At 36.2% G+C, this 15,137-nt stretch overlaps 4 protein-coding genes across 4 annotated transcripts; 3 read left to right on the top strand and 1 right to left on the bottom strand.

The window, feature by feature from the left end:
- Window positions 1-11: 11 nt before the first annotated feature.
- LOC143462604 (uncharacterized) lies at window positions 12-1,724 on the top strand. Its single transcript, XM_076960832.1, has 5 exons — window positions 12-360; window positions 477-585; window positions 748-916; window positions 1,285-1,469; window positions 1,551-1,724. The coding sequence occupies exons 1-5, from the start codon at window positions 333-335 to the stop codon at window positions 1,666-1,668; spliced, it is 609 nt and encodes a 202-aa protein (XP_076816947.1). The 5' UTR covers window positions 12-332; the 3' UTR covers window positions 1,669-1,724.
- A 140-nt stretch (window positions 1,725-1,864) lies between these two features.
- On the bottom strand, window positions 1,865-3,614 carry LOC143462612 (uncharacterized). The gene is made up of 3 exons (XM_076960841.1): window positions 2,957-3,614; window positions 2,651-2,886; window positions 1,865-2,429 (listed from the first exon to the last, which is right to left on the bottom strand). Exons 1-3 carry the CDS (start codon window positions 3,090-3,092, stop codon window positions 2,211-2,213), a joined length of 591 nt encoding a protein of 196 aa, XP_076816956.1. The 5' UTR covers window positions 3,093-3,614; the 3' UTR covers window positions 1,865-2,210.
- A 677-nt stretch (window positions 3,615-4,291) lies between these two features.
- Window positions 4,292-5,863, top strand: LOC143462623 (uncharacterized). Its single transcript, XM_076960851.1, has 3 exons — window positions 4,292-4,626; window positions 4,693-4,928; window positions 5,356-5,863. Exons 1-3 carry the CDS (start codon window positions 4,518-4,520, stop codon window positions 5,584-5,586), a joined length of 576 nt encoding a protein of 191 aa, XP_076816966.1. The 5' UTR covers window positions 4,292-4,517; the 3' UTR covers window positions 5,587-5,863.
- Window positions 5,864-9,403: 3,540 nt separating this feature from the next.
- LOC143450289 (mitochondrial carrier homolog 2-like) lies at window positions 9,404-14,533 on the top strand. Its single transcript, XM_076950770.1, has 9 exons — window positions 9,404-9,604; window positions 10,280-10,364; window positions 10,700-10,806; window positions 11,230-11,304; window positions 11,434-11,491; window positions 13,133-13,244; window positions 13,373-13,466; window positions 13,737-13,925; window positions 14,112-14,533. Exons 1-9 carry the CDS (start codon window positions 9,518-9,520, stop codon window positions 14,211-14,213), a joined length of 909 nt encoding a protein of 302 aa, XP_076806885.1. The 5' UTR covers window positions 9,404-9,517; the 3' UTR covers window positions 14,214-14,533.
- The last annotated feature ends 604 nt before the right edge of the window (window positions 14,534-15,137 follow it).

The raw sequence follows: 15,137 nt of genomic DNA on the forward strand, positions 1-15,137 counted from the left end.
ATATCCATGTAAAGTCCTAGTTAATGTCAACAACAGTGCGGCTGATGTCGTGGGCAAGGTCTTTTTGAGGTGAATTCCGGCGTTATGATCACTATTATACTTTTCGATTTTGGAAGCTTTCTTACAGAAAGCATAACAGTTTAAAATGTCAGAAATTTAAAATTTAAAGACAAAGTTATCCATGTCATGGCATGCTAATATCTGAAACTAGTTGTTGTTGTCGTTGTTCCTGAATTTAGCTTTCAGTTTGTAAGGCTTAGGAATAGGCTTCAAATGAGAGACGACAGCGATCAATAATGAAGAGGTCATAGTACGCTAACATCATTTCATTGATGACATTCTGTTTGCTTGTTCAAGCAGGTAATCTTTAGTTCATTCTTGTAAATTCGTGTCAGTTTTATACCAAAGTATACGATGAAGCCTTTTCTTAACGATAAGGTTTGTGCAAAACTGGTTACAAAATTTAATCTTTTTAGTGAAAAAGTGCGAAAAGCCTCCAGATGATTTTAATTATTTTAACGAAGATGAAACAAAAGATTATTTGAAACCTGAAACAGAATGCTCGGCCGGCGGAATTAAAATAACGTAAGTTCTGGTTTGCAGCGACATCCAGCAGGAGAACAAATCTATTGTCAATAGTTTCTTCCGTTTTAAGTGAGCTGACATCTAGTGCAATGTATAGATGAATACAAGTTGTTTCTTTCTTAAATAATAACTTGATTTTGATGTTGTTAATCAAATCTACAGCCTTGAGAGTTGCCGCCTCGATCAGCTTGCTATTGTAAACATGTTTGCTGGGAATAGCAGCCGCCCTACGCACACTAAAGGACTGGACAGAGAATGCTTGCCCGATGTTTCGGACGACGATGACACAATTTTTACTGTTCTTTTTAATCTATGCGGTACAGAAATAGAAGTAAGCGCGGTTAAAATACGAATTCGTGTATATGTTCAGCTATCATTTTTAATTCAATTGTCATTTTTAAGCGAACATAACTAAATAAATAACATATGTAAGCTTGGCTACCATTGTGTTCATCTGTACCGGCGGTTAGTTGGTTACCAGTTCTATATTTTCTATTTCAGTTACTTATCCTCCGGTAAGATTACGTAATTCTAAGTTACTTATTTATTTACTTATTCGTACTTAAAATGAATGAACGATTAAATAAATACGCTTAACCGCAAGCAACGAGTAACCGGCTACACTCCATAGTTAACTTGTTGCACTGAAACCTTTCTGTATTAAGTGACGACAACACAATCACCTAAATTTTGTTGCAGTATAGCAAAAAGTCTTTGAAGTATACCTACACTATTGTATTGCTTGTGAACCTCGCCAGTGATGAAGCTGGAGGCGAATCTGCCGACGTCATAACACGATTGCCTCGCCTTATCGTCATGAAATTTACATGCGTTGTTTCAAAAACTATGATTTTGCAAGCACTTGATTTTAAACTGGATAAACGGTGAGTGGAAAAGTTATTTTTGTGGTAAAACTATAACTAGTATCTATATTGTCTAGTTATGGATTTGTTTTTCTTTTTCAGGCAACATGAGAAGGTGCGACAAATCTGGGCTATTTTCAAGAAGAGGCTTAAATTTGATAAGCGTTATTTACCATTCTGGTTTAAAATCCATCCAAGGTGGAAATTCAGATTTGCATAACTCCATTTAACGTCTATTGTAATTATGCATCTCATGATTTTACGTTTGTTTTATTAAAAACAATCACCAGATGGAATTAGTACACCTTGTGACAATATCTTAGAAATATTTTTGGTTTGATGTAACTTTGACCGATTTCTTCATGCCTTTAGACAGCATATGCCAATACGTTGACATATAATATTTCAACAGTAAATAAATTCCGACAGTTGTTTTATTGATAAACTCCGTTTGCGGGAATTTCTAACTTTAAAGTAAGTTATTTAAAACTATTCTGCAAAACAAGGCGAACAGTCACATATGAGAGATAAATTTTAGAACTTCAAAAAATGAAATATTGTATTTAGGAATTGAGTTGAATTCAAGTAACGAACAATTTTTCGAAAAAACACAGTCTAGCTAAAGATATTAAAAGGTATAAAGTATGCCAATTGTCACTTTATATTCAAACAGGTCACAAAGAAAAACACAACATACCAGTCAGTGTTACTAATACTACAGGAAATACTGCCCGCAAAACCTTCAGCAAATTGCTGCCGCAGTTACAGTTTTCTTGCGCACAAGGGAACCCCGAACCTCATTTGGGGAAAATAATTTATAAATCCTCCCCCGTATTCGACTTCCGACCTTGCCACAAGTAGTCCTAGATTGGAAAAACCGTCAATCATTGCTGGATATCCGGTATACCAATATTCATCCATTTCGACCTGAGTGCCGTTGGATAAGCTGACTAAGTGTTGAGGATTACTCTCTTCATTGACCTTAATAAAGAGTTGATGTTAGGTTTGCGTAAAAGCTTTTAAAATGGTAAACACATAACCAAATTAATAGTATGTTGAAATTGCCTGAATTTTCATAGTTAATTTTACTATCAATATTAGTTGTCTTGGCAGTTATTACATAGCTATTATAGTTATTTAGCTACAGTGGTATAGTTGTTGCACTGGACCAAGGGACAAAGATGTCATAAATAAATACTCACGTCTATAGTATTTCCGAGCCAAAATGTAACATATTTCACTGTCGCTACTGACGTCGGGCCCTTGTTCCAGGTATTGAACAAGTATTCATAAACCCTTTCGAACATTTCCTTGCTCTCGATTTCCGCCAGACTGTATCCGCAAATTACCTCTGCCTCGTGGAAAGGTATTGTTAGGCCAAAAACGCTTGCCGCTTTAATGCATTCTCCTTCATAAATTAAACCGCCCGCGCAAATTTCTGCAAAGGTGTTAAAAGTATTAAAACCGGTCTGCATGATGCTTTGTAGAAACAGTCAACCTTTTCTCACCTAATTCATTTCGTTCAGCAGTGGTCAAACTACCAACATCGCAAGTTGAAATATTTGCAATTGAGGCAGACTGGACGAGTTCTACTATTTGAAGCAGACTCAAAAAGAGAAATATGGACACAGACATAATCTTCATACTTGATGAGGGGAATGTAGCAATTCTAAGTCCTGTTGGGGTCACTACTTACTTCGGAGTACTTACTTCGGAGTACTTACTTACTTCACTACCGACTTGTGGTAAAGTATACAGTAAATAAACGAATCGATTTCAAACCGCGGCGTTGCTGAAATATAGCTTCACTTTTGGACGCTTTCTCGTTCTATTTGGCAATGTTTGTAGCATTCAGTGTCCTGCTGCTTTTATAATCGATTATCGTTAGGAGAAGATCATGTACTACGTGATGTTTACTGCACGTTCACGCACGAACAGTGGTTAGTTACAAGCAACAAGAAAATTTTACTGTCGGTAACCGTAAAAATTTTATGCATAGGTTTGAGTCATTACGTTCGAACGTGATCCATTTCATGGCCTGTTCATTCTACTGTCAATAACATTTTCTTTGTTGTACTTTGCTATGAGTCGTTTTCCAATGTGCAGAAAGCTTGAAGGCTGCAGTCTAATGATCGCGTACAACATACAGTATACTGTACTAGGTTAGAAAACTGTAATAAAATTCAAAGTCACACAATGAACAGAAGTTAGAAATGTAGCCTAATACCTTGTCCTGACAACATTGCATGAGCGTGCATTAACTGTGTATGCGCGAAGCCAAGTATAGAATCTACATCGTATTCTAATTGTTTGCAGATGAGTACAAAATCTGTCAAGGATTTTATCACTGATTAACATATCACGACGATTTTGAATTCAGATTAGTGTCTTAGCTCTATTACAATCCATTTACTGTCTTGTCTTTGCTTCTTTGAAAAGGATGATATTGTGCTTTCTCATACTTTCACTACGAACAACATGTTATCAAAAATTTTAACTTGATATACGCAATCACTGTGTTTTCATTTTATCATTTCTTTCTACGTAATAGTAGCCAAGCCTAGAATTATGGGACCCTAAAAACGACGTACTTTCTCGGCGAAGTACCGTGATTACCAGTAGAACAAATATTTTTGAACAGTTAAACGGAAAGCGCGAGTTGCATTTCACGTTCGAAAGCAATATAAAAAACAGTTAAGCGCATGAATCGAAAAGTTGACCATTAAAAGTAAGACTTCCTGCGTACGTGCATGTAAATAACCACAGTTGTGCGAACACCCGAAGTAAATATCACGTGACAAGTGCTTTTCTTCTAACACTTATCTATTATATAAGCCAACGTCTTCTATGCACAACAAAATATTCCCAGTTATAACAAAACACGAAGCGGGGAAAAAGTGTTAAGAAAAGGCAAGTGTATACTGCGAATAGCCTTTTATATCAGTTTCCGAACGGAGTTGTTTCTATACTAAAATACCACGTCTGTAAGAACTTCAACACGAACGGATTTGACTTGGGCCTGCTTATTGAATTTATCTGTCTTGTAGTACCACAAAACTTTTTCTCAAGATGAATATTTCTTTCTTGTCAATGTTCTTCATGTTGGCTTTGCTTCAAGTAGCAATTAGTTGCGACATCGGCAGTTTGACAACTGCGGAAAGAAATGAGCTATGTAAAGGTGAGATGAGGTAACATATTCAAGATATTATGGAGATAAAATAGGAATTACTTTTGAACTTTTTAGATCTTTGCATTGGGGGTCTTATTTACGACGGAGAATGCATTGAACCGGCGGAAATATACGGAAATTCCGTCGGTTTTCCTGAAGCGGAGGCGATATGCGAAAACAAGCTGGTGGAAATAAAGAGTGCAGACATGTACAGGGCCGTCTATGAATACTTATTCAATTTATGGGACCGGGCTCCTGCATCGATTGGGACAGTTAAAACTGCTCTTTTTATGATCGGAAATACTTTTGACGTATGTAGCCTGTCTTTTACATGATTTAACCTAATTTGAACTTAACTTTGTTAGAGACTGTTATAAGAGCAGTCTCGGGTTTGGTCTCGTTTATCGTTAGGTTTTTGTTGTTGACTGCGGGGTGCAAAAAGTATGGTGTTGACCTTCCTGTAGAATGGTAAAGCAAGAAATAAACTGACGAACAATCAATAAAAGGAAAAAAGTGGCAAAGCCTTCTTAGCTTGAAGGCTTAAAATATGTAAGGTGTAGACTAGGCTACACAGTGGTGCTGCCACGGTTGAAGGTTCGCACTATACACGGCCAACAAAGTTGTTTGTCAATACCATGCATGAAAAAAGTTTCGTCTATAATAACTCAATTTCTACTGCATGTAAACATAATCTATTAGCCCTGTGTATAATATGTATATACTCATACACTTCCGTAGGCGAATGTGGAAACCAACCCCAGTCGTATGGTTAGCTTGTCGGACGGATCCCAAGTTTTGTTGACGGAATGGTATTCTACGTTTCCGAAATACTCGACGGCTGTGTTAAACATGGGGCTTTATGTGTCATGTGGAGAACTAGGTTACCAGCATCGACGTGGACTTGAATTTTTAGAAGAGTGGAAGCGCGATGTGACCCTCGGGGTTCCGCTGTGCGCCAGAAAGCTTTAGATTTAATGACGGTTTGGATTTTGCAGACAAACTGGCCTGCAAATTGCAACCTTTATTTTAACATGATCATGGTGTAGACTAATTAATTAATTAATTAATTAATTATACATTGGTGCATTACATTGACTTATTAATGTTTATTGGTGATAATTCGTTTGTTTGTTTTGTGTAGTATCCCTTACACTGGTTTTGTTTGGAATTTTATTTTTGCCACATTTTCTTCTCGTATATTACGCCTACAAGCCAATTTCATTTTAATAAAACTTTGCAAACCTGGTTTTTAACATTTCATTGCCAATAACATCATTTGCATATGTAAGTATTACAGCAAGGACTTAACCCTATCCTAACCAGGCTCGCGAGTTTACTAAAAAACTAGGTGTGGCCGACCCCGCACACACATTTTCAATCGTTAATTACTAGAAAACTATACGTCGTAAACTGATCGGATTTTGACAGGTTCGTAGAAAAATCATCTGGCTTCCTGTATACATCATAATTGTAAAACTAAAGAAAGTGAATTTAGTGTAAATTAAGTATTTCTAAAAGTGACACATTTCTAGAAATTCTTCTTGTTACGCCGCGCCCCCGCTGTGCGGAAAACCAGCTGACCGCGAGAAGAGAACGAAAGAGAATAGTTAGTCGAGTTATTGGTGCGTAAATGAGTAATACGCTTCAATGCGGAGAGCAGAGCAAAGCAGAGGAAAATTATGAAAATATCGCAATATCTTAAAAATTACAAAATCCAACTTTATCAAACAAACATGGACAGATAGCTGAACATTTTTTAGGAAAAGTCACCAAATTTCAAGTTTCTACAGCAAACAATGCAACTGTACGCCACGTTTTGCTATGACAGTGTGCGGGAGAAGCCAAGCCTAGTTAGAATAGGGTTAAAGTCAAACGCAGGCTTTATTAAGTTTCAGTTAGTTTCATCACAGCAAAATGTATCGATGTCACCATAAAGCCAATATTTTGCTTGTTACTAGTTTTATCACGGAAATCAGCCAACGCACTATTTTCGTTTAATCTTATGTAACTAAAATATGATGATTTGGTTGATTTCACGTTCGAAAACAAATGTCGTAAAGTTACAACAAAATCAAGTCAACTGATTAGCTCTATTCGCTCTATTCGCTCTATTCGCTCACAGTAGAGAAACATTTGACGACCGACAACCCGTCTTTTCAGCAGGCTAGCCTAACCAAGCGAAGCAACCGAAGTCATGAATCAAAACAAAAACGCAGAATTCGAACTGAAACGGGGGAAAATTAGCAAAAAATTATAGCGCTTGTTTTATGAAAAATATCAAATTATCAACAGTTTACACTACACGAATAAAAAAAGAATTTTTGGCGAATAGTTAAACTAATCAGGCTTATTTTTTATAGTACAAACTACAAAAAGTGGGTAAACAATTGCTTTGGTATAATAAATAATGCACCTTATGACGAATGTCTTAGCATGAAAAAAATCCGTAGCTAAACTATATCATGTTTATTTGTAACGGTACCAAAAGTCTGTAAATAATTGCGTTGTTATAATAACCTATGTTGGAAATGTTGAACGTCTCAGTATGAAAAAGCCCGTAGGCATGTTTTTTTTGGCAAATAAACGTGGTTTCCTGCCGCCGCCTAGCGGTTAGGATGGTAAACGCCACAGCTGAACAACATGATGTTTACATAGAACGAATACAAGAGACAAAACAATAGAAAGCATACTTACAGCATTAGTCAGACGCTTCAGCTGGTACTACAAACCTTATCAATGTCCCACAGTTCTTACCTCTCGCAAGTGGTGATTTGCATTGATAAGGACCAAATTATCCAGCAAATATAACGGCTCAACAAACTACCGCATACTTTTCGCAAAACATATGTTGAAATTATTTTTACATGCAGTGGTCCATTGGTCAGTCTAAAGTCACTCTAAATACTCTAGAGTCTAGATCAGGGGTGTCTAACCAGTGGCCCGCGGGAATGTTCTGAGTGGCCCGCGCGGTATTTTTCGAAATGAGTTATATTATCAACTGAATCGCCTATGTAATTTATGGCGAACTTACATTCCGAGAAATTGGCATTTATTGTTTGTTTACTACTTTCTGAAACCCATATGGAAAACTTGCTTTCCATTGCTACATCGTCCATCTCACCGAATATTGCCAAACTTGTTAGAGAAAAACATTGCTAAACTTCACATTGAAATGTCGACGTGTAGTAAAAACTTTGTTGACTTTTGTATATCTTGGTATGTTTATTGTTCTTATAATTGTAAAAGAGGATAATACGTATTTCTAAGATTAGAATTTTGGAGCGTGGGTTTTAATTAGAAATTAGCAGTAAACACTCAAGTGGCCCGCGCAATCATTGGTAAATCGCATGTGGTCCTTTGGCCAAAAAGGTTGGACACCCCTGCTCCAGATGACGTTGCTGACGGTGACTCTAGTCTAGACTAAAGTCTACTCTCCAGAATAAGATGGTTGATGAAGTTTTTCTTTTACACGCCGAGCAGAAGCTCCTTAATCAAATGGTTAATTTTGTTTATTCCGGTAGCATAAATGACTAATAAACGTTGCTTTGAAACTTGAAGCTATAAACTACAGATAAAATATTTTTTATGGAAGTTTTCTGCTGTGTCAGGATATATTTTAACGTCACAATGCCCAACTAACTCGGCATGACTCTTTTTGCAGAGTTTGGCCGTATACTACTACAGTATAAAATCTTATATATGGTATGGCATTGGCGCATTCAAATGCGGTTTTTATTAGATTTTAGTAGCGCCTTTCAGGTGCATTTAATACGTACAATTGTGCGCTTGGGTGAATTTTTTATGTATTTAATCAATCGTGGGCACTTCTTTTTGCGTTTTTTCATGATTTACTGCAGGTTTTATAACAGATAGGTTGTCTGATGGTATGCTGCAAGGCTGATAGGACGGACTGGACAGTGGCTCGTTAAAGGACGGAAAATGCAGTCCGACTAGGCTACTGGCTTGTTTTCCTTTATCTTTTATGAATGCAGCGTCTATTTCACAGACTGCCGGTTATCGAATTTGGAAAAAACTACGTCGGTAAACGGCTTCGGCTACGCAATTGGTATTTTACTACTTCGGTAACTGGCGGCCGGTGAACAGTAGCCTGGTCACTTACGTTACCGGCCGGCGGATGCCATTTACCGAAGTAGGGAAATACGAACGCGGTAAACGACAATTAGGCTAGCCTGCGAATAAAAATGTATGCCTCTCTCACAATTAGAATTCAATGTAATTTAAAGAGAATTTTTAACCAAGATTTGGGAATATTGCACAACCACATCAGGATACATTTGTATACTACTCAAATTGTGAGGTCATTTGGTTGTGCACTTCTCCACTAGGCCCCAAGATTTTAAGAAAGGAAAGTTGTCCGTCAGGCCGTGGTTGGACAGCCTGATAACTTCTTTAAGACACAGTGGCACACATTTGACTTTTGGTATGATATCACAATTTTATTTTCAGTCAAAGGAAAGTTTTGCACGACTTAACCTCGCCAATGACTTTTAATCACTTAAACCTCGGTTTTGCTTTATAGTTTCTTAAGTATCTTGCCACCATTTAATTGGCAGAAAGGTTTATTTCGAAGTTATAGCTAATTCTAACCTCGTTTGAAAATAAATATTTTCAAAAGAATTCATTAACCCCAATTGGCTGGTTAAACTGAAGCTAATATTATCTTTGAAGCTTATCTCTTTTAAACTTGACAATCGACATCTTTCAGGGTTTGGCTGTTATACTATATAGAATAGATATACTGTATGACATACCGGTACGGCAGGTACTGTACTAATATGAACTGTAGTTATTTTTGATTTAGGATTAGATAATATAAATATTCATATTGCATTGTTTGTATTGAATTATATAATTTTAGTGAAATTATATTCAAGCAAAAATGTCTTTTGATTGGAATTCAATTGCCATTGGTGTTGGTATGACTGCCGTTGCTCATCCATTCACCTACACCAAAGTATTAGTCCAGGTGAGAACTCTAATGAGTTGGCCTAATATATATACAGAATGTATAATACAAAATATTTTATTTTTGTGGACAATGTTCATTCATTTTAGATTGGTATATAGGCTATATTAATATATATATAATGTGAAGACACGTTTAAAATTGATTTGTAAGTAAGTGCATCAGTAAAGATTTTAATTCAAGATCTTTGATTCTTTTTGTATCCAATAAAAATACATATGTACCAGTATTTTCTGTCTGGTAATAGCTTACCGTCGTTTTATAGATACACTAAAACCTTGATGTAATGCAAAATGCGATAAATTGAAAGACCCCTTCGATAAATATAAAATAAAAAGACACAATTATGAATCACGATGAATCGCAAACATGTTTTTTTGTGATGGTAGTTTGTGGACTCTAATAACAGCAATGGTAGCTTATATAAATTTGTTAGTATGTGAGTTTGAGGGCTGTGGTAATTATTGTCAATTGTCAATGAACTGTGACTATTAGCTGGCATTTATTTTCATGTTCTGTTTTGTTATGCATTAAAAGTTGCTTTGGATTTTGTAGAATATATATTTTTGAACCTTTGTGCATAAGTCAGCTAATGGTATATTCGTTCATTCTTGTCAAAATGCCAATATTTTATTGTCTCGTCTAATTTGAATCTTCTCTGTTGACAAAATGCAGCTCGGTCACGAACCACTTCCCCCAATTATGAGGAGGAACATCTTTTTTCGAAAACAACTCCAATATCCGACAGTGTTTGAATATAGTAAGTTGGTCGATTTAAAGTCAGATTCATATAGTTATAGTGTAGTATAAAATGTTGCTGTATTATTGATTGTCATTCAAATTTGATTGTGGCTGATAATAAATATTATTTTAGCTTGATCTGGTGCTTTGACTATGTTTTAGTTCATCTTTGCTGATATCTCTTCCCGGCGTTTTGTCAATAATTTATTTTTAGTTATTTTTTATTTCTCTTGAAATTCTGCTCTAAGTAGCTCCATAATAAGTATGGTATACTAGACTGTGCAATTAATCCACCGGTGTGGAATGGTATGCTTGCTGTCTGCAGAAAACTTTGACATTATATTTATCCATTAGTGAAACACATCCAAAGGCGTGATGGTTACGCAGGATTATATCGTGGTTTGATGCCAAGAATTCTTGCGAATGTTACAACATCATTGTCCTACACCTATGTTTCACATGTAGGTATATGTTTAAAGTATCGTGATGTGTGAAAAACTGCTTTGTTTCACATAATCTGTAAATGTGCTGATAGGAATAATTAAACTGAAACTAAAAACTTCTAAATAAGTTAAGCAAATTAGTTTGGATCTGGTCTTTAGTTCCCACTGTTGGTAGTTTAGAAAAAAATTGGCAAGAAACATAGTACTGTCCAAATTTAGTTAAATTAAGTTTTTATTTGCAAAATTGTAGCAATGCGCATACATATAATACAATAACAAAAAATTTGTAGGTTAAATTTTTTCCCTTAAATGCAGAAGCATACAGTGGCAATTTTGACCAACATTCCATCTAACGTGCAACATAGTTTTTGTTAAATTAATCTTAATTATATCTCCAATTCCAAATGTAGTGTAAAATTTGCTCCCGCATCTTTCGTTTAGACTTTGAAACCCAAGGAAGATAAAGATTCATGCTCCAGTGAAGAAGAACCAAATTTTAGTGAGGTTTGCACCAAGGTCAGTAATCTACCAGGTTTCTCTCATTAGTAACATAATAAAGTCTATCGTGTTTCTCCGCTAAAATGTCCAGCAAATTCTTAAACTGTTGTACGATTAAAAATTTTTGTGACATTTTTGTTTACACAGACCTCACAGGAAATGATGGCACGATGTGCTGCGGTCATCATATCACAACCATTGCACGGTGTGTAGTGAAACGAAACTGTTTAGTAAACATGAAATGAAATGCTATTTACTAATGAGCTAGTAGTTATTGTATTAATACTAGTATGTTTAGTGTTGGATGATTTTTATTGTATAATTTTATGAACATGGAATGAGTTTCTGTATACAGTGGAAGCTCATTAGCTTAATTTACTTAATTCAAAATTTCAGATAACTTGAATCAATTTTATCAGCCCTGGTAAATAACATATTAAAATGCATGTAAACAACTAATGTTAACTTGAAGCTTTATAAATCAAAATTTTGGTGTACTAGATGTGGTTTTTGTGGTCTCCAGGGCATAACCAGTAGGGATGTGCCGCGAGGAAGATTATTCGGGTTCGTGCGAACCCAAATATCATGAAGGTCGACACGAACGAATCCCGAATCTATTCGTATTAGAACCAAACAATAAAATTTCCTCCAAAATTTGTCAAGTCTTGCTTCTAAAATGACGTAATCGATAAACAAATCGCTTTCTTCTGAAAAATAGTGTTTAAAAAACGATCGAAAAAGCAAAGTCGTTAGGAAAACGACCTTCATTGTAAGTACTGCTGACTCTCGTTTAGCATTGTCGGGAAACTAGATCATCATTTTTTACGAAAGTCAGTAAATTTATAAGTAATATTGTATTCGGGTTCGCCGTTGTTGGTATTCGTGTTCACCCGAATCTTCCATAAAGGCGATATTCGGCGAATCTATTCGGGTTCGGCCCATCCCTAATAACCAGTGCCTGTTATTCCAAAGTTATCTATGCTATGTATATGTGTATATGTCACTTCTGTAAACTTTGGCTCAGAAATAGTGGAATTTTTTTTAACAGGTGTATTCACATAAGCACCACAATCAACACTTAGCAGCCTTGAGATCCGTTCTTCAATTATTTTATGTAATAGTCATATCCTCAGCTATATAGTTACGCAGTTTCATACTTTATAGTTAGTATTTAATACAAAATAAATACATCTGTCAAAAATCGATCATTATAACGTAGATAGCCACTTTACAGTCATCCGCTTTGTTAATGGTTTGCTGTGGGCTAGATCATTGAGTGTTAACTTTGTATTTTTAAAACTTTATTCCTCTTCACCTTAAAATTCTTACATGCATTTGTTACATAACATTTAATGCAGTGGTAGGACTCTGCCGGTTCGCACCGGTTCTTGGAATTTTAATGACTTTCGCGAACCGGTTGTTAACAAGCGTATGTATAGGTCTATATATATTGGCCCCGGGTCAATATGGCATGCTGGTAGTGAGAGAACCGGATGTTAAAATATCTGAATCCCACCAATGATTTAAAGCCATCATTACATTATCGATTATTTTAATCCTTTTATCTAAAAGGACCTACAAGGAAAATGTGTGTTAACTGATTGATAAAACTGCATCTGTTATCCCAAGTCATGTTTTCAGGGTTATCTATTGCCTTTGAATCATTCAGTGATTAACTCACAGTAATTTAATCATATCCTTCTACTTTAAGCTTCCACCTTGTTTCTAATGATTAAGTTCCCATTTCTATCTCTGTTGTCTCAAGTGTACACAGTCATAATAGAATTGTTAAGATTTTCTGTCGTCGTTGATGCTGTATATATGGTTGATTTTTTTGTCCTAACAGTGATTGCAATTCGAACAATGGCTCAGTTTGTCGGGCATGAGGAAATCTATAACAACATCTATTCATCTGTTGTAGAAATTTATCATGAGGAAGGCATTCTTGGATTTTTTGCGCAAGTTTTTTTATGTCTTTTTTTTTACATGCATACCTAATTTTTCTTTAAATTGCCTTCAGCTAATAGATCTTATTTAATTTTTTATTCACTTAGGCCAATGGCTGACTTTACAATATTATTTCCAGAGGTTTGGCCCCCAGACTTGCTAGCGAAGTAATCAGCATTTGGCTTTGCAGTGTTCTCGCATACGCAGTCAACACGTATATACTTACTGACACTGTAAGTGTATATTTGTATTGTATTCTAGGCTAGTTTTAACTGCAGTAGCTCTGAAACTTTCATTTGAAACATAACCACCTAAAATTGAAATTAGAATCGTTCATAAATTTCAACCATACGTTGATCAAAGTCATATTCATTTACGGTTTGTACATGACACGTTTAAAGTGTGTCTGCTTAGATACTGAAACTGAAACACTAAAACGAACGCTTTAAAATTTTGCTGTATAAACAACTTCATGTAATTGTAAAAGTTGCACAATCTTACAGAGCGAATTGAAAGATCTCAGGCAGTACACCACGATGGCTGTGGGTTACCTTATTCAAACCATTGTCTATCCTCTGTCAATAACCAGCACCGTTATGGCAACCAACGGTGCACGCATACAAGCCGGTTGCCCGCCGTTTGTACCTAAATATGAGAACTGGGTCGCCTGCCTGCGTGATCTTAAGAAAAGTGTGAGTAACTATTTCTGTAAGTTTTAAACTTGCACATCAATATAAAGTTTTGGGTTATAAATCTTCGCACATTTTAATTTGGATTTGTTGGGCCCGTTATAATTAATATTTCGTGCTTGTTATGCTTAGTATTTGCATGCAAGAACTGTTCGATGTTAAACTGAACCCAAATTTTTTTAAATACAGGGAACTTCGGGCAGAGGTTCAAGCATGCTTTTTCGAAAAGCTGTTGGCCACGTGGTCGCAGCGAGTTCCGTTACACCTGTTCCGGCACCTACATTTTCCTAGACATTGTTCTCATGTTTATGACGCCGTAATTGCAATTCAGTGTAGTATAATCCGCTCCGTTTTCAGCTTAGCTTGAAAGAATTAAATTCGTTGTTTTTCTTAGATATCCTATTTTCAATATAAAAGCAGCAGCCATAAACCTTTTTGGATTTTCCATGGCTTGTACGGGTCGATATCTTTATTGTGGATTCCATTGATTACTTATCGACATGCTATCAATGAAGTCTAAACGACAGCTTAAACTGTTTCCATTAAACGTTATGCAAATGTTCAAGTTTGAAAATTGGTTTACAATCAAGAATAAATTTTATTAGCTCGAAGCAATGAACTACATGTTTTTATATCAATCAGTTCCGTTACAGAAAGGAATAAGACAAAGAAAAGTAATGACACAGTCCATCATTCCATGCCCACAATCGGCCCTGAACGTTTTTGCTAAGTTCTTTCCGCATCTCAGTTCTGCTTCTAAAAGTTAGTTGAATCGTATTGTCCGATGGTATTGTTCATCGGTTGACTTTCTTAATCGGCACACTGTAAAGGTCGGTTGTTTGTTTGACTTCGCTGTATAAGGTTCCACTACTTTCCTTGTCTGGCTTCGTCTCCGCAGGTAAAGAATATGCAGAATCGCCCTCAACGGTTGCATAGTCGTGACTATGCTTCGAGAAGCTCAGCTCTTTAACGGTACCCGGTGTGGCCTGGTTTTTGTTCTTTAAAACCTGGGCATACGGCTCCGTTACTGGTGGCGGTACAGCGGGTAAGGTTTCAATTATATTAGTTGCAGCGTACGCTGCTTCCACGTTGGGCTGGTTGCCGGCATTGACCTCGTCAATTGCTGCATACTGTGCTGCCTCATTGTCGTATGTCAGAGTATTGTGGTATTGTACGGCGTAAGGGCCTGGGTCTAGCGAATTTGCATCATTTGGC

This window comes from Clavelina lepadiformis, chromosome 1 (assembly GCF_947623445.1).
Source record: "Clavelina lepadiformis chromosome 1, kaClaLepa1.1, whole genome shotgun sequence".
Lineage (NCBI taxonomy): Eukaryota > Metazoa > Chordata > Ascidiacea > Aplousobranchia > Clavelinidae > Clavelina > Clavelina lepadiformis.